General features: G+C 44.7%; 3 protein-coding genes across 4 annotated transcripts in view; 1 reads left to right on the plus strand and 2 right to left on the minus strand.

Moving 5' to 3' along the window:
* Nucleotides 1–19,614, minus strand: part of LOC310878151 (phospholipid-transporting ATPase IA-like) — a 38,958-nt gene extending 19,344 nt beyond the window's left edge. For both annotated transcript variants that reach the window (XR_014570862.1, XM_083792302.1), the window contains exons 1-16: nucleotides 19,261–19,614; nucleotides 16,119–16,242; nucleotides 15,501–15,600; nucleotides 14,839–14,937; nucleotides 13,995–14,040; nucleotides 13,453–13,493; nucleotides 12,788–12,861; nucleotides 12,310–12,379; nucleotides 11,819–11,946; nucleotides 11,084–11,361; nucleotides 8,915–9,042; nucleotides 8,142–8,219; nucleotides 7,858–7,946; nucleotides 5,604–5,676; nucleotides 1,347–1,452; nucleotides 247–329 (exon numbers count right to left, since the gene is read on the minus strand). Coding sequence is in view for 1 of the 2 variants with exons in the window: in XM_083792302.1 (XP_083648428.1) it covers nucleotides 247–329; nucleotides 1,347–1,452; nucleotides 5,604–5,676; nucleotides 7,858–7,946; nucleotides 8,142–8,219; nucleotides 8,915–9,042; nucleotides 11,084–11,361; nucleotides 11,819–11,946; nucleotides 12,310–12,379; nucleotides 12,788–12,861; nucleotides 13,453–13,493; nucleotides 13,995–14,040; nucleotides 14,839–14,937; nucleotides 15,501–15,600; nucleotides 16,119–16,242; nucleotides 19,261–19,306 (1,563 nt within the window). In the remaining variant the exon portion in view is untranslated. The remainder of the gene's footprint in view (nucleotides 1–246; nucleotides 330–1,346; nucleotides 1,453–5,603; nucleotides 5,677–7,857; nucleotides 7,947–8,141; nucleotides 8,220–8,914; nucleotides 9,043–11,083; nucleotides 11,362–11,818; nucleotides 11,947–12,309; nucleotides 12,380–12,787; nucleotides 12,862–13,452; nucleotides 13,494–13,994; nucleotides 14,041–14,838; nucleotides 14,938–15,500; nucleotides 15,601–16,118; nucleotides 16,243–19,260) is intronic.
* On the plus strand, nucleotides 3,205–4,494 carry LOC310878465 (ATP-dependent RNA helicase DDX19A-like; the record flags this gene model as incomplete). Its single annotated transcript, XM_083792794.1, has 1 exon — nucleotides 3,205–4,494. The coding sequence occupies exon 1, from the start codon at nucleotides 3,373–3,375 to the stop codon at nucleotides 4,492–4,494; it is 1,122 nt and encodes a 373-aa protein (XP_083648920.1). The 5' UTR covers nucleotides 3,205–3,372.
* On the minus strand, nucleotides 6,773–7,096 carry LOC310878155 (large ribosomal subunit protein eL36-like; the record flags this gene model as incomplete). The annotated part of the gene is made up of 1 exon (XM_083792308.1): nucleotides 6,773–7,096. Exon 1 carries the CDS (start codon nucleotides 7,088–7,090, stop codon nucleotides 6,773–6,775), a length of 318 nt encoding a protein of 105 aa, XP_083648434.1. The 5' UTR covers nucleotides 7,091–7,096.
* Nucleotides 19,615–22,800: the final 3,186 nt, after the last annotated feature.

Raw genomic sequence — 22,800 nt, forward strand, 5'->3', positions numbered from 1 at the left:
ATGTCATCATTCAAGTCAGCAGATTGATCCACTTCAAAGCTGTGACGTTCTGAGCGTGTTGAACCAAACCTTAATAATACTGCAAAATCGGATTCAGCCGAGTCAATTTAACTCCAAACCAAACCAAGTACCAAACCAGGTACGGCATTCTTTTTCAGTAATAAATGTAAACTTCATTTTGCAACTACCCCACCCAAACCTCTGCCAAAGTGAGCTTATGAAGGTTTTGTTTGAGTTGTAACTCACAGCCTGGATGATGACAGAGTCTGGGGTTCGACCAGCGAATACAAAACCCAGGCTGCTTGCAGCTCTCACCAGCGCTCCTTCATCTGGAACAAACACAATACAGTCATCATTGTATGGTTGTTAAATGACATGTAAACCTTGTACCGCCATATTTTAAGGATTATGTTATACTTTAGCTATTGAAAAATAGCAGATCTACAAGCCGTAGTACCGCGGCACTCGGTGCCGCGCTATGGGCTTTTGGGCTAGTGGCTAAAAAATACAACTAAAGTTTTGGACAGGTTTCCACCCGACAGCGATGATAAAATTACTCAAATGCAACCATGAGGAGCATCACTGAGTTGTGTGAATTGTCAGTAAGCGCCGCCACGCTAACCTTCAACACGGCGGCCACGCAACGTTCACACCTTAGTATGGCATTCTTTACCGTGCACACACAATACGAGTGGGATTGTGGGCTGTAGGGGTAAACGAATGCATCGTCTGGGTGCTCAGGAACAGTGTTTAAACGCATTTAGACCCGAGGACGATTCTACAAATGTCTTCTAAATCCTGACAGTTTTCTGAAAACCCCCATGTTTCTATGCCAGTGGTTCTTAAACATTTTCATGTGAAGGACCCCCAAAATGATATGCATTTGGCCGCCGACCCCCCATCTGAAAATATGTTGTTCCAGCCAGGGACCCCCCCAGAAGCAAAGATTTGAGTTAAAAATGTTAGCGGGCTATGAGCTTTTCAACAGCTAAAGTATAACAATGCTTAAAACACAAAAAAGTGGTTCCTGTCCTGAAAAGTTTAACACATTACAGGTGCATTTGGTTCCATTTCTACAGTCACAGAGTTAAATTAACACTGAGGATTTTACAGTGTAGATCGCTTTTCCCCCAAAGAATTCAGCTCAAGACCAAGAAGACAAATTTGGTGTCTCCCACGAGAACCCGAACTTACAAAAATATGTTATGAGTTGACCACGTAAGCCCTATTCAATAGTGAAAATAGCAGATCTACTGTACAAGCAAAATAATGCATATCATTTTGGGGGTCCTTGGATGGAACTAGCACCTGGTGAGGAGGCCTGGTAGATGATGGAACTACAGTACCTGGTGAGGAGGCCTGGTAGATGATGGAATCTTCTGTCTTTTCAGGAACGGCAGTGTGACATACTGCCATCATGGTCAAAAACTCCTGGATGACTGGTGCTGTGGCCTGGACACACGCACACACGCACGCACAATACTTGTTTAGGGCAGTAAATTACAACGTAAGACGTCATCTGGCTGATATAAATACTGCCCTCACTGCGCCACTCACTTCAGAAAAGTGTGATTTTATGTGTTTGCGAGGGTAAAATAGTCAATTGCTAGGGTCTAATAGCTGGTTGATATGGCAAAACAATGATAGCTATGGCTAGAATACTGTTGTTAGGGTGGTCTTTAGGGCAAAACACTCCATGGCTAGGGTCTAATAAGCAGTTGCTATAGTGAAAACATGGTTGCTAGGGTCGAACAGGCGGTTGCTAATATAAAATAGGTGGTTGCTAGGGTAAAATAGTATGTTGCTAGGGTCTCATAGGCGGTTGCTAGGGTAAAACAAGTGGTTGCTATGGTAAAAACATGGTTGCTAGGGTCGAACAGGCGGTTGCTAAGGTAAAATAGGTGGTTGCTAGGGTAAAATAGTCTGTTGCTAGGGTCTCATAGGCGGTTGCTAGGGTAAAACCATGGTTGCTAGGGTCTAACAGGCGGTTGCTAAGGTAAACATATGGTTACTAGAGTAAAACCCTGGTTGCTAGGGTCTAAATAATAATAATTTTCATAGCATTTGTATTGGTTGCCCTGGTAAGTCATTTGTTTACATGGTTGTGAAGGTAAATTATTTGTTTACATGGTTGCCATGGTAACTCATTTGTGTACATATAGAGTGCATGGTTATTAATGGTTGCCATGGTAACTCATTTGTGTACATATAGAGTGCATGGTTATTAATGGTTGCCATGGTAACTCATTTGTGTACATAGAGTGCATGGTTATTAATGGTTGCCATGGTAACTCATTTGTGTACATATAGAGTGCATGGTTATTAATGGTTGCCATGGTAACTCATTTGTGTACATATAGAGTGCATGGTTATTAATGGTTGCCATGGTAACTCATTTGTGTACATATAGAGTGCATGGTTATTAATGGTTGCCATGGTAACTCATTTGTGTACATATAGAGTGCATGGTTATTAATGGTTGCCATGGTAACTCATTTGTGTACATATAGAGTGCATGGTTATTAATGGTTGCCATGGTAACTCATTTGTGTACATAGAGTGCATGGTTATTAATGGTTGCCATGGTAACTCATTTGTGTAGAGGCCTTGTGTGACATCACAGCCTCCCCCCTACATAAGCAGCAGCACGTGCAACATAACAGCATTCTCACAGAGCGTGTTGAGTTGACCAGCAGCATCATCATCATCCACTCTGAGAAACACCGTCTGATACAGCCCAGTGCTAGCCTAACGTCAGTTATTTACCACTTCAGTGTAACTGAACTGTCCAAGTGAAGCCGACACAACACAACAATGTCTTGGGCGTTGACAATGGAGAAGGAGGAGGCTGCTGCTCAGCTGCTGGGCGGCATGCAGATCAAGGAGGACACCACGCCAGGGAAAGAAAAAGCCGTGGTTTCCGCAACCGGAGCGCCGGCGCCGGTGAAAGCAGAGGCGCCGGTGAAAGTAGAGGCGCCAGTGAAGGTAGAGGTGCCAGTGAAGACAGAGGCGCCAGTGAAAGTAGAGGTGCCAGTGAAGACAGAGGCGCCAGTGAAAGTAGAGGTGCCAGTGAAGACAGAGGCGCCAGTGAAGACAGAGGCGCCAGTGAAAGTAGAGGTGCCAGTGAAGACAGAGGCGCCAGTGAAGGTAGAGGTGCCAGTGAAGGTAGAGGCGCAGGAGGACAGTACCGCGCCACAGGACAAGGGCGACAAGGCGGCCCAGTCCTACTTGAACAAGGCCGTCCGCAGCAACCTGGTCAACTGCACCAGCCAACTGGAGGTCGTCAAACGTGACCCCACGTCTCCGCTGTACTCGGTCAAGTCCTTCGAGGAGCTCCAGCTCAAGCCTCAGCTGCTCCAGGGCGTGTACGCCATGGGCTTTAACCAGCCGTCCAAGATCCAGGAGACCGCTCTGCCCATGATGCTGACGCAGCCTCCGCAGAACCTGATCGCCCAGTCGCAGACGGGGACGGGCAAGACGGCCGCCTTCGTCCTGGCCATGCTCAGCCGCGTGGAGCCCGAGCAGCGGTACCCCCAGTGCATGTGCCTGTCACCCACCTACGAGCTGGCGCTGCAGACCGGCAAGGTGATCGAGCAGATGGGAAAGCACTACCCGGAGGTGAAGCTGGCCTACGCCATCAGGGGCAACAGGCTGCCCAGGGGCAGCGTGCTGCGGGAGCAGGTCCTCATCGGCACCCCGGGCACCATGCTGGACTGGTGCCACAAATTAAAGTTCTTCGACCCCAAGAAGATCAAGGTGTTTGTCCTGGACGAGGCCGACAACATGATCGGCACGCAGGGCCACAAGGACCAGAGCATCCGCCTCCAGAGGATGCTGCCCCGGGGCTGCCAGATGCTGCTGTTCTCGGCCACGTTCGACGAGGGCGTGTGGGGCTTCGCCCAGCACATCGCGCCCGACGCCAATGTCATCAAGCTGAAGCACGAGGAGGTGATGCTGAAAAGCGTCAAGCAGTACTATGTGGACTGCAAGAGCCAGGAGGACAAGCTGGAGGCCATCTGCAACATCTACGGCGCCATCACCATCGCCCAGGCCATGATCTTCTGCCAAACCAGGAACACGGGAGACTGGCTGATGGAGAAACTGAAGGAGCAGGGCCACCAGGTGGGGCTTCTCCATGGAGACATGCGGCCGGAGGATAGAGCCCGGGTCATGGAGCGCTTCCGGGACGGCAAGGAGAAAGTCCTAGTCACCACCAATTGTCTGGCGCGAGGCATCGACGTCGAGCAGGTCTCCGTGGTGATCAACTTTGACCTGCCAGTGGGCAAGCACTGTGATCCCGACTACGAGACGTACCTGCACAGGATCGGACGCACGGGCAGATTCGGCAAGCGAGGGCTCGCTATCAACATGGTGGTAACTGGCGGCAGAGACATGGACGTCCTGAAGAGCATCGAGGAGCATTTCAACCATAAAATTGAGAAAATGGGCACAGATGATCTGGATGAGATAGAAAGAATCACCGGAACGGTGTGATGGCAGAACTTGATGTATACTGATTTAAACCAAAACTATTTCTAACTAACTAACTTCTATACTGGTGGTCATGACTATCAAACAAGCAACAGGACAAAAAAACACACACAAAAACACCATACACTTTAAAGAAACTAACAAAACAACATGCAAGCAATCGAGAGAGCACACAAAAAGGTTGCCAACTGCCAATGACGGAGAATAAGTTCCAGCTAAGTTGAACAGGACAAAGAGACGTTTGCCGTCTTCAAAATGGAAAGAACGCAGAGCACAGGAATGTGCTCAGTGATGATATCCACCAAGCAAGTAAGCAGCATAGTGAGCATACAAGAACATGGAGATCCCTCAACTCTGCTACCAACTGAACACCTTTACTACACAAACATGTCTGCAAATGAGAAGATCCTCTAAGACTATCTTCTGCCAGGGCCAGGCCATATAGACATTTTAATCCTATTAATGTAATTGATGAATGTATGTGCTTTTACAAATAAAATGTATTATTATTACCATTATGAAGATTTCTGCTTCCATTTTTTTCTCCACATTTTTTCATATATTTTTCTGACATACTGTACAGGTTCTGTAGTGTTATTACTTTATAGTAGTGCCACGTAGTTGGGTCATCTTAAAATCGTCTCATAAGATTTGTGCTCTCAGCTCTCAGAGGTGACTCTGTATCGTTTACGTCAGTCACTCATATTTGATACAGTCCGTTTCTGGCGAAAACGTAATAAATTCCATTCGCTTTTTTTGCCGTCAGTTGATCCTTCATATTCATATGAGTCGATTCAAACCACCAGGATCATTTGTTTATATTTGGGATGCAGTTCTTATTTGACGTGATATATAAAAGAAAAACGACTTTCAACTTGGACTCCCCATTTTAGGCAATAGGTGAGAGTTCTAAGGATTTCTAGCAATTAAAGCTGTCATCCATCCGTCCGTCAGTCAGTGATGTCGATGGATTGCATCCATAACTAATAAAACAATGATTTTAACCGATGGGGTTTATGGTATAATATGTAAATACAGTATAACTAGTACTCATGTTATGGTAGATAATTATAGTCATGTTTGTAATTTGTATGCATGGTTGCATAACTCACATGGTTTTCTTGAAGATTAGAGAGTAAGGTAGGATCATTGAAATGCCCTTCATCAGCTGACTCCATGTTGTGCCTTAAAGAAAACATGTATACAACATGATTAAATCAGTAGTTCTCTTAACACGTGATTGCATGTTAATATTGATTATAATGACAAAGAAGAGTTCAGAGCAAGACACGTTGAACCATGTGTGAACTCTAGCGTCCATGTCATCATACTCGGCAGGCATATCAGATCCACACACAATTATGAGGTTTGCAGGTGTAAAGAAGTGGGGTAAAGTTTGTGCAATTTCCATAAGAGAAAAACGTGGAGGGAGGACAGGGTGAGCAAGGAGAAAAATCAAACGGTAAAACTATGCCAAAGAGAACAAAAATCAAGAGATATCTACATAATATCAGTACACATCCTATATTTAAATTGTCTACTGGGGGGGTCCATCATCCATGTCACTCCGACTCAGACATAACCATAAACAAACCAGTATACCGGTACGCCCTTATAGTTCTAGGCTCTAAGACAAGTTAGCTCACTGTGTTCTTTTAAGTCACAAGCAGCTGAAAACTCACCCCCCTTGGATTTATTGATGTATTATTTTGTTTTATCCAGTTTACATTACATTTTTATTAACTGTCATTTTGCCAAATTTAGTCCAAGGAGTGTTTTTCATGCTAAACTAATGCTTGGAATGGATTCAGAATCATGAAAACACCCTAGTTTGAAACGTCACATTACTTACACATACACACTTAAGCATAATGAAATTTAGAAAATATTGCCTTAGGGTATTAGCAGTGTGCAGATTAGGGTAGTTTTTTTTAATCCTGGCTAGTAGACCTACTGTCCTGTCAGAATCAGTTGAGAAACAAAATAATCCAATTTTGTCCAACCTGAGAGGAATTTTTTACTTTATTTACTGGACTAAGAGCCCCAGATCCGACCACTATGTCCACATCTGGACGGATGTGCATATACCGACGGACCTTTTTTTTTTTGAGTGGTGCAACCACTCCAAGGAACATCTTTAGTACCAAATATGACTATGTTTAGAGTACCAATAGGGGGTGCTGTTGCACCACTCGATTCAGTCTGATCAGATTCTTTTTTTTTAATAACTTTTAACAAACATTTTAATGAAACATTTAAATTATTTCAAATGAGCCAGAGATCAGTCCTTTTTGGCAGCAGCCTTTCTCATTGCGGCCAGGACGTTGCCGAGCTCTTCACGCTTTCTCTTGGCGCGGACGTGAGTGCCAATCCTCTTCTTGATGAACTTCAAGGCTCTCTTGTCCTTGGACACCTTGAGCAGCTCCATGGCTCGCCGCTCGTACGGAGCAAATCCACAGACTTCGCGGATCATGTCGCGCACAAACCTGGAATGTTTCGCGAGACGGCCGCGCCTGCGGCTGTGCTTTGGCGCGGTCACATTCCTGGTGACGGGGTGGCCTTTGCTGAGGCCTACGGCCATAGGGTAGCGTATTGCCATGTCGTATTTCTTCAATGGCGGTCAAACTTGGCGAGGACTGGAGGTGAATGCGGTGCCTGCCGCCGAGTCCTTCATATATACAGTACGCGGGCTGTTCGGAACCCCCGATCTGACCGATATGCCCATATATGGGCATGCCAATAGTATGCTAATGACATCAGGTATCTCCATATATGGGCATAATAGGAACACAGGTGGTAGACAGACAAGATACATAGATCTCCATATATGGGCACGGAAGGGACACAGACAGACGGGTACAACAGGTATACTCTGACAAAGTCCGGACACCAACTGTACATGACTGAGACACATTGGCCGGATGCGGCAGTGCGCCGTAGCTTGTACAGTAGATGTGAGGGTCGGGTATGTCCATACAGTATATGGGCATAGCGGGTTTGTTCATGGCCATGTCTGAGTCATAGTTACATGTCTATAATTATATGGACGCAGACAGGTTAGTTTATGGTCATGTCAGAGTAATAGTGTCTATATATGGGTGCATCATATGGGTGCATCAGGTTTGTTTAACTGTGTGACGAAAGCTGTTCAGAAATCTGTAGGTTCTTCCTACAGCAGGTGGTGCAATTCCATTTAACAAAGAATATATACGGTGTATATATACTGTAGGGTTGAAAGTGGTTAATTAACTATTGCGTAGAGTCCGTCTATTAAAACCTATTCAGACAGAAGCTCTATTGAACCAACCAGGAGAATAGTGGGCGAAAGAACACAGCTCGTGTCTGTATGGAGGACGCATGTCTCACCCGTATGTGAGCCCAGCGATGGTGCACTTCTTAAACTGCATCACGTTACACGTCAGCGTCCCCGTCTTGTCAGAGAAGATGTGTTTGACCTGAAAGAAGAGCAGCGAATGTTTCTGACTGCTGACCGCTAGACTCGAACAGACTGGACTACAGGACCTAGGGGGTCCTCAGAGTTACTCCAGGTGGGGGGCCCTGCAGAATCTTTGTGCGGGGAACATTTGGGGGAAATGGCAGAACTACTGCTTGTACGACCCAAACCTGGGTCCCCCTGTGGGAAACAGTACCTGTCCAAGTTCCTCATTGAGGCTGGATGTTCTTGCCATGGCGGACGTGTCAGTGGGCTCGTGGTGCATGTCTACATCCTGAAGACACAAAGCACAAACATTCATCAGCAATTCATGTCTTATTGGGCCCCGAAATGAGGCAGATACACAGTGTTGTTTTCGTCGACTAAAACTAAGACGAAAAATGTTCGTCGACTACCTTTTCTTCACTTCACAAACTAAATAAAAACGAATATATGATGACTAAAACTAAGACTAAATATACTGACAATTTCGTCAACAAATAAAAACTAGACTAAAATGTTAGTAAGGGACTAGTGGACAAGAGATCCAGTTTTATTCTGGGTTGCATGCTGAAAATAGCAGATATACAATCTCACAACAATCTGAGATTGTATATCTGCTATTTTCAGCATGCAACCAAAGTGTAAAATATGTCATTACAACGACATCAAGGCCTGTCAAAACACATTTTAGTCGACTAAATCAACTGTAGATTTAGTCGACTAAAATCGTATGACATTTAGTCGACTAAAACTAGACTAAACACTAGAACATTCCAGGTGACTAAAATGTGACTAAAACCAAGTGAAAACTATTCAAGAGACTATGACTAAAACTAAAATAGAAAATTTCTGCCAAAAACAACACTGCAGATACATAAAAAACATAGGAAATGCATCTTTTATAGTGGCAGGTGTGTGTGTGTGTGTGTGTGTGTGTGTGTGTGTGTGTGTGTGTGTGTGTGTGTGTGTGCGCGTGCGTGCGTGTACCCAGTTGATGAAGTAGGCCTGGATGAACTTGATGACCTCGAGGGTGACCAGGAGACTGATGGGGATCAGGTTGTTGAACAGAATGATGAAGGTCAGAAAGTTCAGGCCAAAGTTGGCGGCGCTTCCATCTGTCACATGATCAACACAAACCAATCACAATGCTTCCATCTGTCACGTGATCAACACAAACCAATCACAACGCTTCCATCTATCTCATGATCAAACATGAACAAACCGCTCACCGGTTACAACAATGTCAGAATAGAATCATTCCTGAAGACCAAAAGCTTCATATTTCCCAGAGCCAAGGGGATTCCCTCTTAGGCTAGTGGTTAAGATGTTTGGATTTAGAGTCCCTTCCCACACGGGAGACCAGGAGCAATTCCCCCAAAGTGGATTGGTTGCGAATGCCACCGTGCTACGCTGCTACCAAGAGCAAGGAAATGTTTATTTGTCTAAATTAAATGACACTCACTGAAAGGGATTCTATCAGCATCTATAACAAGTAAACTCTATTAAACATGTAACTAACACACACACACACACACACACACACACACACACACACACACACACACACACACACACACACACACGTTGACTCTGAGCAATATATTCTCTATTGGCTAGAAATGACACATCAGTGATCGGAGGTGGCTTGGGTTTTCACAAACTGGTCTTAAGCTATTCATATCCTGGTGTTTAAAAATCGACCTAACAGTTTCCATACACCAGTTGCACCAACTAGCCTTAAAGTCTTCTTCTCACTACTTCTGGGTGTCAGTCTTAAGCCTAGTCAGGAACATCATGTTGCAAGCTCGGCCTGCCCTACACAGAAACAGCGATGTTTTGATCTAATATTTATTGTGGTCAAGTTCATTCTGGTCTTCTCCCGTGCATTGAATAACATTAACTGCAGGAGTATACCGAATATTTAGATTTAACTGTCATTACTCTTCATCGTGTGGAGTGAACATCTTCACTCCTGTTCAATTAAGACTGAAAGAGTTACATGAGCCAATTCAGTATGAGTTTGTGTTACAGTGTGCCATTAATAAATGCACTTGACTGTAGTTCAGCACGGTCCTTGGTGTGATCTCCATGTCCCACTTTGCTGTTAATGCGTGTAACAGTCCAAAACAATGAAAGATAATATATTGGTTTGGCTTTAGTTAGGACTAGGTCTAAGTTTGGTCGGTGCAACCAACATGAAGTAAATTCTAAAAGACTGCTTGTAACCGACTAATGTCTCTTTTCGATTATTTGAGGTGTAGCCCAGAACCTTTTTGTTTATGTTTATTAGCCCCATTAAAACCTGGAAAGCATCGGTGTCATTTTAGATTTTTGCGTAGGCTATTCAAAAATAGCAGACATACAAGCTCACAGTGCGTCACTTCGTACCACGATGCAAGCTTGTACATCTGCTATTCAAAGTGTGAGAACTACTGATTTAAGTAGGCATTTGGCGTAAAACGTACTCATTTAAAAAAGCTAAAATAGTTGATCTACAAGCAAGTTCTAGATTCCTAGAACTCAGGGTTAGTACCACCTCCTGAACAGGGCCCAAAATAAGCTTTTCTGAAACCTGGCTATTATAGCGTACAGTATAGAAACTAAACCATGAAATACAGTCCACGGCACGGTTCACCTTAGTTCTTGTAGTCGTAAAGAGCCATTAGCGATTAGGTTAGGTGTAAGCTGTAAAGACTAGTTGGTGCAAACGGGTTCAGAATGTCTGGGGAATGAAAACGCGTCTAAAGCAAGGAGGGCCTTTTTAGGGTTAGGGTCAGGGTTCCCCCATTTGTTTTTACCTGGAGCTGGTGGTGACACAGCAATGGCAGAGAACATACAAAAACACACATTACACATCACAGCTAAAGATAAACATGACCTGTACTTGTAATACAGTACCGCTGTGTACATTACGTGTGCATATATTCATCTTTCACTGAAAGCACGCATGACATTTGGTACAGTACTACTACAGTGGCACTGTGATCGTATTACTGTGCTGTGTGTGTGACGTGTGTGTGTGTGTGTGTGTGAGTGTGTGTGTGTGTGGATCATACAGTATTATGTGTGGACCACGTCGGCTGTGCGGCACGTTTAAAAACAAACAGCGGCTGTGGCACAGCGCGTCGTTTTGCACAGTCGACGAACGGCACTCACAGTTGAGGTCCATGTACCAGGCGGCGTCTCCCACGCGCCTCTTCCACAGGCTCTGCCCCGCGGAGCAGGCCAGCGAGATGGCCAGCAGGCAGCCCACCAGGAAGAGGATGAGCCAGTTGGTCAGGCGCTCCACGCTGGACAGCTTGAGCGGCGGCCGCCGCGAGTTCTGCATGAGCTTGGTGTCGTGGCCCGTGTACACCACCAGGCCGTGCACCCACTGGGTGTTCCGGAGCGTGGCGCCGCGCAGCAGGATCTGCTCCGAGCCCACCGGCACGGGACTATAGGGTGGGGGGGGGGGGGGTGCCAAGAAGGAATACACACTTTTTGGTGAGTTGTCTGCACTTTTTGGTGAGTTGTCCGGACAACTCACCAAAAAGGGTAAAAGGGGTGAGTTGTCTTGTCACCCCAAGGGAATGTGTTCATTTTAGACAGCTTTTTTTTAAAGTCTTTCTTCTTTCCGCCATTAACCCATTGAATCTGTCCCCCTTAAGATACAGTATACACCATGAGGAAAACTTGAGAGAATGTCAGTTTATATTAGTGCAGATTGAAAATAACTGGGCGAACATTTAATTTTTGTAAATTGTAAAACTATGCCTAACCCTAAACTTATTTCTAACTCAGTAAAAAACTCAGTAAAAAAACAAAATGAAGAATAGAAGAACGGCAGCACCGAGCGGTCTGCGCGGGCGATACCTTGAGAACCACCCGCAGTAGAGTGATAAAAATGATCACCTGTGTCCGTCCAGCCGGACGCGTCCCACAAAGTCGTAGAGGTGACGGTTGGGGCTCTCACACTCCAGCTGACCACTGAGCTGCGTCAGGCTGGCGGCGTCCTTCAGCCTGGCGGTCACCTGGAGACCCTGTGGGGGGCCGAGGCCACCGTCGTTACGCACCGAATGAAGCTCAATAAAACCTCACGGCTGAAACATTATGTGTGGTGTGTGTACGTAGTCCTAATGTGTGGTTTGTGGAACAGTTTGCTAAACTTTGAGGCATAAATTAGGGCTTAAATTGATAATTAAGTAACTTGAAAATAAAACGTAGTAATTATTATAGCAGAATATAAAGTACACAATTTGTGTTTGAGATGTCATGGAGTACGAAGTATAAAGTACGAAAAGCTACCTCAAAATTGTACTCAAGCGCAGTACTTCAGTAAAGATACTTATAGTTCATAGCACTGAAGACGGATGAACTAAAAGGAATGTCGAACAGTGTCTTGCCTGTCGTATCTTCAGGTTGGTCTCTCCATCCAGGTTGGAGGTCTCGATGTAGCACATGGCATGTGGCTCGCTGTCGGTGACAACCACAACACAGTGCTCGTTAGTGACCACATCAACAGGCTCTGTGCGTGACTGTAGTCCCAGGCGTTAATTCCCCATAGCCTTGTTTGACTGGCTTTGGACGGGAAAAGGTATGCGACCTTCTGAAGTGAAAACCCGGGACCACAGCGATGCGCGGAGCCTATAGAGCGTCGCAGTCCTGCCCCCCCTCGAGAGACCCAGAAAAGAAATCCCTGTTCATTTTTCTCATAGACTTTTCAGAAAGTATTTATTTAAAGTTGTTTACGCCACGGACAAAGCCAACTCTTGTCATGACAAATCATGACAACAAACACAATTTTTCGAAATGAAAGGGGGCGGGACTGCGACGCTCTATATAGAGTAGCAACAAGTGGGTGCGTGGGGAGTGGTCCCTGACCTGGACGACAGCAGCACGAGGTCGGCAGGAAGTGGGTCCCCATCGGCTGCTCTCACTACATCCCCCACAGTCACCTGCAGAGCACACAGCACACCAGCAGGGGGAGACAACACACACAGACACTGATTTTATTTCATTGACCTTCCATAACTGTGTGTACAAATGGAACAAAATGGAATTGTGTTTCACTTACAAGCATGTAAGGAAAGCTACATGCTTCAAAATAATAGCATGATGCAAGCATGCTACTTGATCGGCTATTTTTGAGGGGCCTCTCCTCCTATATTCAGCTATTAGTGTAGATTTTCGTCTTCGACAAACCCATTGACAATGAATGGAGATGTGGACGAGCAAATCGTCTATTTCTGTCCTACACAAAGACAAGAGAATTTACGTCATATGTGTCTGAGCAAACACACATGTTGATGATGCACTATGATAAGAGCGCCCCTCACTTCGCACGGGTGTGATTTTTGTAAACTAGGTCCTGGACCTCACACCACTGAGTTTTGTTTGTTTTTTAAATAGCGGATCTACAAAATCGAAGCGCATCGCATCATGACTTTTTGAAAGCTTATAGATTGTAGAATAATGAGCTTGTAGTACTGTATATGTGGATCTTGTTGAACCCCAATTAAGAACAGTATTAGATTTCCAAGACCTACCTTGGCCCAGTCAACACTCTCCCATGTCCCACTGCGCAGAACTGGAGGAGGAAAGGACATTTTAACATTTAATCAAAATAGGATTATCTTTGATCTTTTAAAAAGATAATCCTGCCTTTAGAATGCAGTGAGTGCCTGCCGTGTTCAGTGGGTACAATTTCATCCCTGTCAGGTGGACACCTTGCATGTCGACAAAGCATGTCTTTACCATTCGGGAAATGGTAAAGACAACCTTTTCATTGGTTCAATATTCACCACAGAGCGGGTCGACCTTCTAGTATTGTATAAGATTGTGTTGCAGGTTAAACTTTTTTGAAGATTTCATAGATAGCTTCGTAGACTTGTCTGACAGCACTATCATGAGTGCTGTCAAAGTTCCTTTCACACAGAGATTTGACGGACCCCTGGTGGGGGAGTAAATCTGGGGGCCCCTGTTAAAGACCCATGATGTAGAGATGCAAGGTTCCTGCCCGACAGCAACGATAAGGAGACAGGTAAGCTTTCTGGACATCGTAAATGTAAAATAATAAAGCGTGTCTGACCTTTGGCTTCTTTCTGGTTCACCACTCTGTCGGCTTTGTGCCGCTTCTGTACACAAACAAACAGATGACGTATAGTCCAATTACTGCTGCAACTAGACATCATACAGTACGTGGCTACGTAACTCAGTCAACTAGGTGCCAGACAAGCTAATGCACAATAAGATCTGTGTATGCTGGCTGTGGGTGTGAATGAAGTGCTGCTATGATAGACTGACTGACCAGGGATCAGATTACTGCAGCACAATACAAATGTGCTAAATGTGCTGCAGTAATATATGGGGGAACATATATCCTCGTTAGTCAAGTGAGTCGAGAGCAGAGCACACTCACAAAACGAATCAAACGAACTGTGGAAACTCTGTGGAATCAAAGTGCACTGTGGCATGTGATCATGGATTACATATTCACTGAGGTGAAAACACAATTGTCTCTTGCTGTAGGCTACTACAGCTGACATCTCGCCTATACTGTGGTGGTAGTCTGTCTGGTAGAACAGCATTTTAGGGTTTGTCAAGACAGCTTTTGAGAACATTTGAAGCGGGAAATAGACAAATATTGATTATATTTTATCAACACTTCCTGTTGTGTAGCACTGGACGCACCTGGCATAAATGACTGGACTACTTTCATTACTGTAAGCAATTAAATTCTTTGTTGTGTTACTTCTGGGTATTTTTTTTTATTGCATCGGGGTCTAATCACCCGGCCGGGGTTTATTTCTCAATAATGACCCCATTGATTATCCCAATTGCCTAAAACATTCTCATTTTGAGCTCTGAGTTGAGTTTTTGTGTCTTAAATGTTAGGAAGTTGCTCCGCCTCTAACTGTGTCACAGTCACTCACCAGGTCTTCAATGATCTCCTTGAGAGCCGCCACCAGGAGGATGAGCACCAGAGGAACCAGGGTGGTCCATCGCCCCGTCGGAGACACGTCTGGGATTTGCTACCAAACGGGAGACACGGAAACCAAAACACACACCATGGACATAAGAACATAACATATACTGTACATTGAAATTAGTCTTTTGATGATCGATATGGCAAGGGGCCATGGTAGCTTTTATGGGAGTCCCAACTATTTCAGGCATGAAATGAAATGAAATGAAATGACCATTTAACATGCCCTCTCCCAAAAAGGTAATACATACAGTATATCACTGGTTATTTTCCAAATTGGCCTGGAAAAAACATCAGGTGATCACAAGGGGAGGTAAATGTAAATTCAGATGTTTTTTCCTTTTTCTCCATTGTACTTAGAAGTACCCAGGACTTTTTCCTGTTATGCTTTTAGCCTTAATGTCTGACTGTACCTCGTGCTGATTACATTACACACTAATAAAGTATTCAATCAATCAATAAAAAAACACTGGTATGTTCAGTCAACTCAGCAGCTCACTCACAGGGGGGAGGAAGGCAGTAGCCGCACGCACACATGCGTGCGTGCTACACAATATGAACCGAGTGGTATATTATATTGTTATTATAATACTACTGTACCAGGCTTACCTGCAACAGAGCGATGAACAGGAAGAAGGAGTTGGCGGCTCTCCGGAACTGAGCGAACAGGAATCGAGGCAGGAAGGTGAGGACATTGTACTTTGCAGTGCTACGTAGGCGTGGAGGAGGACACCACAGAACCACACACACACATCATGTCATAGGGGTGCAATGAATCAATAGTTCAAAAGAAATTGATTTGATCGATTTATTATAAAAAGTAATTTGCTTTAAGAAAATACTTGATTTGGGGTATTCTTTTTTTTTATTTCCCCACTCTCTCTTTAATACAACATAAATGGATAGCGATGTCCAATAGCACAGTTTCCACTTTCGAAGTAGAAGTCCCTATTTTGGAGCCTGAAATCCTGAAATGTTCCCCACAAAATCAGTCTGGACTTCAGCCCATATCCCATTAAAACCGTCCGTGCCGGTCGTGGTGTGCCAACTAGATTTGTTTAGGAACCTTGTCACGAAAACGTTTGAGAACTACTGATTTAGAAGGCATTTGTAGAATACCGGTAAGTCGCAGGTCTTAAATGAGATACAGGAGATTATCAGAAATAACAACAACATGACCAGGCCAATCAGGGACAATCATTGTAACAGCTGTTCTTTATTAATTACCTAACTGTATTAGTGCAGAACTTGGTGCATTGAGGCTGACTGAAGAGGATGAGCCTGACGTCGTCTTCACTCTGTGACGGCGAGTCATCCGTGGATGCGGCCGCATCCTCTGTCCTCTCATATCCTACAAACGGGAAGCAAGGTTATTGGTTATTATTATAAATAAATAACTCAAACTGGAATTGAGAACAAACACAGAAAAAAAAGATGATAACTAACTGAAACTGTATTGTGTGTTTACAAACTAAAACTAATTAAAGTCAGACAAAATGTCGTTAGTTTTAGTCTTTATCCCATACACAAATTGTGTATGAAATCTATCTTTAACTGTGGCAGTTTTCATTGTGAACACCTTTTTTGTATGGTTTATTTTATTATTACACAATACCTTTTCTGGCATTTGTGAATCTCGCCCCTGACAAGTGACAAATACTCCATATTATGACATTAAAAATGTCACAATGTTCACAAAATTAAATGACAGTACCAAGTATCAAAGCAGCTATAAAAACTAAATTCAATGGATAAACACAAAGTAAAAAATAAAAAATAAAAAAGATGAAATCTAAACTATAATACAGTAACCTTGTGGCGAAGGACTGTCCATTCAGGAAACATGTAGACACTTCTTCATGCATGATTGTCTATGCTCCTAATGGCCATTACTGTACTCTCTGTGTCTACCACTCCTTTTCTCTCCATTTGCCTGGGCTACTGTCAACCACACCCTCTTCAAGCGAGAATAGATACATGGATTAAGTTTGTTGTCCTGTATAGACGATAAGCAGTGGATAATCCAAGTAACAGATCAATTATAAAAAATAACCGATAATCGTAAAATAATAAATACATAAAGATAGTCGAAATACCCCATCTACAAGCTTTACAACGAGGCAAAACGCAGAGGGAAAGCGAGCTTATCGATTATTCGACTAATAAGAAACAACCCAAAAACATTGATAGAATATCCGCCGAGACATTCGATAAGCCTTGACGCAAGGCGTATCTCGAAGCTCTCCGTGTGTAGAGTTCTACTAGACGCTGTCAACCGGTCAGGCTAAGGAATCAGTGTTTGAAAGTGTAACAGCACCCTGGACAGTTCCTAATCCGCTGCCTTGGCTGCTTAACTAATTAGCTCAGGGTGTGGTCTGGTGCTTCAAGATCCTCTGGCTTACATGACTGGATGAATGGGACATGTCTTTTACTTTGTGGTAACTAAAGAGTTACACATCCAAATACTCAAATTACTCATTTACTATTTAACTGAATGATGGATACAATGTATGTAACCTAGATACCATACCCTGATGGAAAATGCAGTTTTACTTTTTTTTTTCCCTTCTTACTACAGTATGTTCATTAGTACTTTTAATACTAGTTTACTAATTACTTTTACTGTCTTGTACTGTCTGTCTTTGTTTCATTTGTCTTGTTCTGACCTTGATTGGGGGGGAGGGGGGGGGATATTTACATACAGCAAAATGTACACATGTTTATTCATTGCTGCATCAACAAAAATAAAAATAAAGTGTTACAAATTACTGCAACCTCGCCTCCTCTGCCCTCCATGGCAAAATTGGTGACCTTTAAGTATGGGACCATCTTGTGGACTAACACATACCATACCGTAGCACATTGAGGTCGTGCAATATGTGATCTGTTGATACAAGGACGTTATGCGAAGTCCGTAAGTGGGTCACATATTGTAGCAGGTCAGTCACCAATTTCACCGTAACACCACCATGCTGAGGGAACCGAGAAAACTGAATATTGAGATCCGGCTTTTGTACTTTCAAATTCACTTTGGGAGTCACACTGTTGGAACTAAACTGAAGAATTGTACTAGACCTCTACTCACTAACATTTCAGAGGTTAACATTGTGTTCTTTACTCAATTACATTTATTTGGAACATTTAGGTAGATTTTGATTATTACCACAAATTATAAATCAACGAATTAATTTGGATTTTAGGCTACCCAGCTGTATATAAAGTCATCAGGTGACCGGGGTGAGAGACATAAAATGTATACATAAATATATTTCACATCGTTGATTTTCTTTTTTCTGTTCCTCCTTGTGTCTGGAATGTATCATCAGTATCATATCCGTAAACATCAGTACAGCTTGGTTTTGAGACTTTTACTTCCACTCTTCTTAATGGGGAAGCTGCATAGTCTGGCAGACTGTCTGGGTTGTGGAGTGGGAAATTTGGTATATACGGTAGTCTTTTTTTATTGGCCTAAAATATTGTCTATATACTGTACATACATTCATGAATCCCCTTGCTGACCGTCAGCTGTCAGTATTGAGCAATTTTTATAGGGGTTACCATTAACATTCTAAGGCAAAAATGTCAAACTTTCCTTATGCTTTAAGTAGCATGTGACATGTCAAACTAGGGGGTTTTCATGATTCTGAATCCATTCCAAGCTTTAGTTTTGCACAAAACACAGCCATAGCCACTTGCCCAAATGTGCCCAAAAATGTGCTGCCCTCATCCCATTAAGTGACCTCATCATATGTTGGCTATGCCATAGCCGTCATGGCTAAAAAAAACGGCCATAGCCGCTACGTTTTTAGCCCAAAAACGTTTTTTTGTGCAAAACTAATGCTTGGAATGGATTCAGAATCAGGATCATGTAGTGTTTAATTGCAGACTACAAATGGGGTCCTTGACCTGTGGTCCCAGTACACCAGGAAAACGTGTTATAAAGATTATAGATCGTGACTTACTTTAACCTAGCCATGACTTACTTTGACCTAGACATGGTTGTACATGACGCTCTAGACCTAGAATGCCTGTGATCATTTAATTACTTAATTTTCATGTGAAATACTGTACATACTGTATGAAACAACAAGAGCCGTTCTAGGGCTAATGACGCTCGTACTGTCATGTTTCAGGGCAAACTTTAACCTTAGTGTTTTCTACTTCAGTTTGACAAAACAAATACACAAAATGTATGAGAATAATAAATATATATCAATTTAGCAGTCCTTGAACATGATTGAGAGCCACTGCATGAATGCATGGTAATAACAATGTAATGTAGGTTATATATTGTAATAATAATGTAATTTAGGCTATTTATTGTTATCCAGTGGCAACTAAGCGAGGGGCTTATATATAAGCCATATACCTTTGAGTCGTGCGCGGAGGTCAGACAGGCTTCTGCCCAGCGGCATCACAGCTCCGTGGAGCCCGGCGAGGGGCTGCTTGTTGCGGGCTTCGTAGCCTTCAGATGCCGCATGTCAGTCAGCACGGATCTCCAGTCCGGGTGAAACGCTCCAGCAGGCTGTGTCAGTCAGTACTGTCAGTGTCACCCAGTAGGGTGTCACCCCTAAAGTCACACCAATAAGTGTTCCGTGTCGCTGTCGCATGTCACGTTATTGAAAATCATTTAAGCACCAAGATGCTGATGTTACTGACGGTTAAGAAAGACTCACAGACTGCTTTAGCTTGCTGTTTATTTGTTGTGTAGCTCTTCTTCTTCTTCTTCTTCTTCTTCTTCCTCTTCTTCTTCTTCTTCTTCTTCCTCCTCAAGTTTCTCTTCTTCTTTGCGTTTAATACTTAGAGCGATTACTCATAAAGAAAACACTACTGCCACCGTCTGACATAGAGCAGTGGTTCCCAAACTTTTTCATGTCAAGGACCCCCAAATTGACACTAATTAACCCACGGACCCCCATTTGAAAAGATATGCCAGGGACCCCCATAAGAGAAGATTTTTACCTTTTAATTTTCAAGGACCCCCAGTTTGACATGCATTATTTAATGGTGTAACGCGGGAACCATTGCCAACTTATGCCCTGCTACTATATTGCCCACAACCTATTGGGTGTGTCCTTACTGAGTGTAATGTGTTCTGATTGGATCTCAGCTAAGAGAGTTATGTGTTGTGTTCAGTTCAGCCCGCGAGTATTGAGTTGTCTTCCGGATCCCAGAGTGTATGGTCGTCGAGTGAATAATCCTCCGTCTGTGCCAGGGACTAAGGACTGACAGCCACAAAGACTGTTTACAGTGTGTTTACAGTGTATATGCGTGAGCTACAGTAAAGTTCCTGACTGCCTGGAAATCCTTGTTGTGGCATTATTGCACCCACTCGCCTCCAACATCACATGAAGTGTAGTCAAAGTAAGTCCGCAACAAATGGTGTCTGAAGTGGGATAAAGTTTGATCAAGTCATTCAAGTGCCTACAGAAAGGACTGTTGTACCCTGTATGCTAATGCTGCTAGCCTACAGCTGCCCTGCTGTCAATGCTGTGGAGAGGGACGTCGCGGTTACCGGGTCACGTGACTGCAGACCAGTCTGGTCAAAACAAGCTGATCTACAAGCCACTGGTCCCCACTTCCCCCAGCAAGAGACCAAGCACAACAGCGAACCGCCGAACGTAATCGCCGCCAATCTCCGCCTGGATAGGTGAAGTAATAATAATAAAAAAATATAAAAAAATAAAAGTTGGAAAAAGTTGAAAAAACAATAATAAAGAGGAGATCATGTCACAACAGCAGAGAGGTGAGGAGAAAGCAGGTGCTGCAGGTGCTGATCAGGAGCAGCCACCAGCTTGGTTGGGCATCTTAATGCAACAGATGCAGCAACAGATGCAGCAACAGATGCAGCAGCAAGATGAACGTTTGTTGCGAGTCCTAGAGAGGCTGGAGGATGCAGCCATAACTCTGCAAGGGCCTCAACCACAGGGTCTAGACCAGGCAGACATTAGTCAAGACCAGGGAGCACCAGCCTCTACTCCCTCTTGTTCTTCTGCTGATGTCTGGAACGAAATCCTTATGTCCTTAGAGAGAACGGCTTGGGAGCATGGGTGGAGCTACGCAGAGAAGCTGGACGAGCTCTATGAGCAACTGAGTGCCTCCGAGTCTGAAATGTGCTTCGTCTACTCCCTGCCAGAGCATGTAAGAGAAGACTACGTCCTTCTCACTGACCAGCTGACACTGCGTTACAGTCAGTCTGTCCCACCTTCTACTGTTCGTCATCACCAGGTAGGACAGCTGCAATTCACAACGGCCACAGCTGTGGAGCGGCCTGCTGCTGATGTAGCCCTTCCAAGCCACACCTCAAAAGTTGAACAGCAACATGGAAGTTTCGATGGACCGGGCCTGATTAACGATGCAAGCGGGTCTGTGATGCCTCCGCAAGAGGGAAACGACACCAACCCCTCACCAGTCATTGCTAAGTGTGAGACCGGATCCGACTTCATACTGGAAGCTGATGGAGCCTTACAAGAGGGAGGAGAGATGTTCATTGAGGGTGAGCCAGTGTCAAGCTACATCACTGGGAATTCAGTGGGGAGCAAGACAGTCTCCAAAGTGCTTCTCCTGAACCCTCCAACCTTCCCACTGGAGCCAGCTGACCTGACCGACAGCGTACACTCAGGCCATGGCCTTGTGGACAAGGATAAAGAGATGCCCATTCAAGTCTTTAAACTGCCTCCCCTCAGCACCAACCCACTGAGAGACCCCTGTCTTGGGATCAGGGGAGCCATGGAGAACTCTCCCCCGCCCACCCTAGAATGGCAGCAAACGGTTGATGACATTGCTGAATCCGGTGAGGTGCAGACACCAGACAAGGAACCTCCTGACACCTCTGCTAGGCAGCTACCGCCAGACAAGCTTCCAAAGAAACCTCCTCCTGATCTTCCTTCCCTACTCAGCCTGCATCCACCAGAGAGTCTACACAGCCTGCGTCCACCAGAGAGCCTACTCAGCCTGCGTCCACCAGAGAGCCTACTCAGCCTGCGTCCACCAGAGAGCCTACTCAGCCTGCGTCCACCAGAGAGCCTACTCAGCCTGCGTCCACCAGAGAGTCTACACAGCCTGCGTCCACCAGAGAGCCTACACAGCCTGCGTCCACCAGAGAGCCTACTCAGCCTGCGTCCACCAGAGAGCCTACTCAGCCTGCGTCCACCAGAGAGCCTACTCAGCCTGCGTCCACCAGAGAGCCTACTCAGCCTGCGTCCACCAGAGAGCCTACTCAGCCTGCGTCCACCAGAGAGTCTACACAGCCTGCGTCCACCAGAGAGCCTACACAGCCTGCGTCCACCAGAGAGCCTACTCAGCCTGCGTCCACCAGAGAGCCTACTCAGCCTGCGTCCACCAGAGAGCCTACTCAGCCTGCGTCCACCTGATAATCTACTCAGCCTGCGTCAAAAGAAACCTCCTGACCCCCATACTGTGCTCATCCTGCGCCCACCAGAAAACCTGCCACGTCTGCATCTACCAGAGACTGTGTCCAGCTTACACCCACCACATACTTCATCGAGCCTGCAGTCAGCTGGGCCGGACAGAGGTCGGTCAGGTGACCAAAAAGGGTAGGCCAGTCAACAGGCTTGCCCACAAGGATAGCTCGGATTGAACTGAGACATTGATCTGAGACACAGACGTCTAACTAAATGTTTCATGCACAATTATTGAGTTTTGGTTTTGAATAGGGACATTTTGAGTTTCAGTAAATGACAAGAAGTTAATTTAGATTGCCTAATGAAGGAATTGGACAGTTTGTTTAAGTGAAAGTTCAACATTATTGCATGCCTGCTGTTTATTGTGTTGTGTGAAATGCTTTGTGTTGATTAATTTGAGATGAAGGTGCTGAAGGGACTCAGCACTCTAGAGGGGGGGTGGTGTAACGCGGGAACCATTGCCAACTTATGCCCTGCTACTATAT

Source organism: Protomyctophum parallelum (genome assembly GCF_964188405.1).
Source record: "Protomyctophum parallelum genome assembly, chromosome: 20".
Taxonomy (NCBI): Eukaryota; Metazoa; Chordata; class Actinopteri; order Myctophiformes; family Myctophidae; genus Protomyctophum; species Protomyctophum parallelum.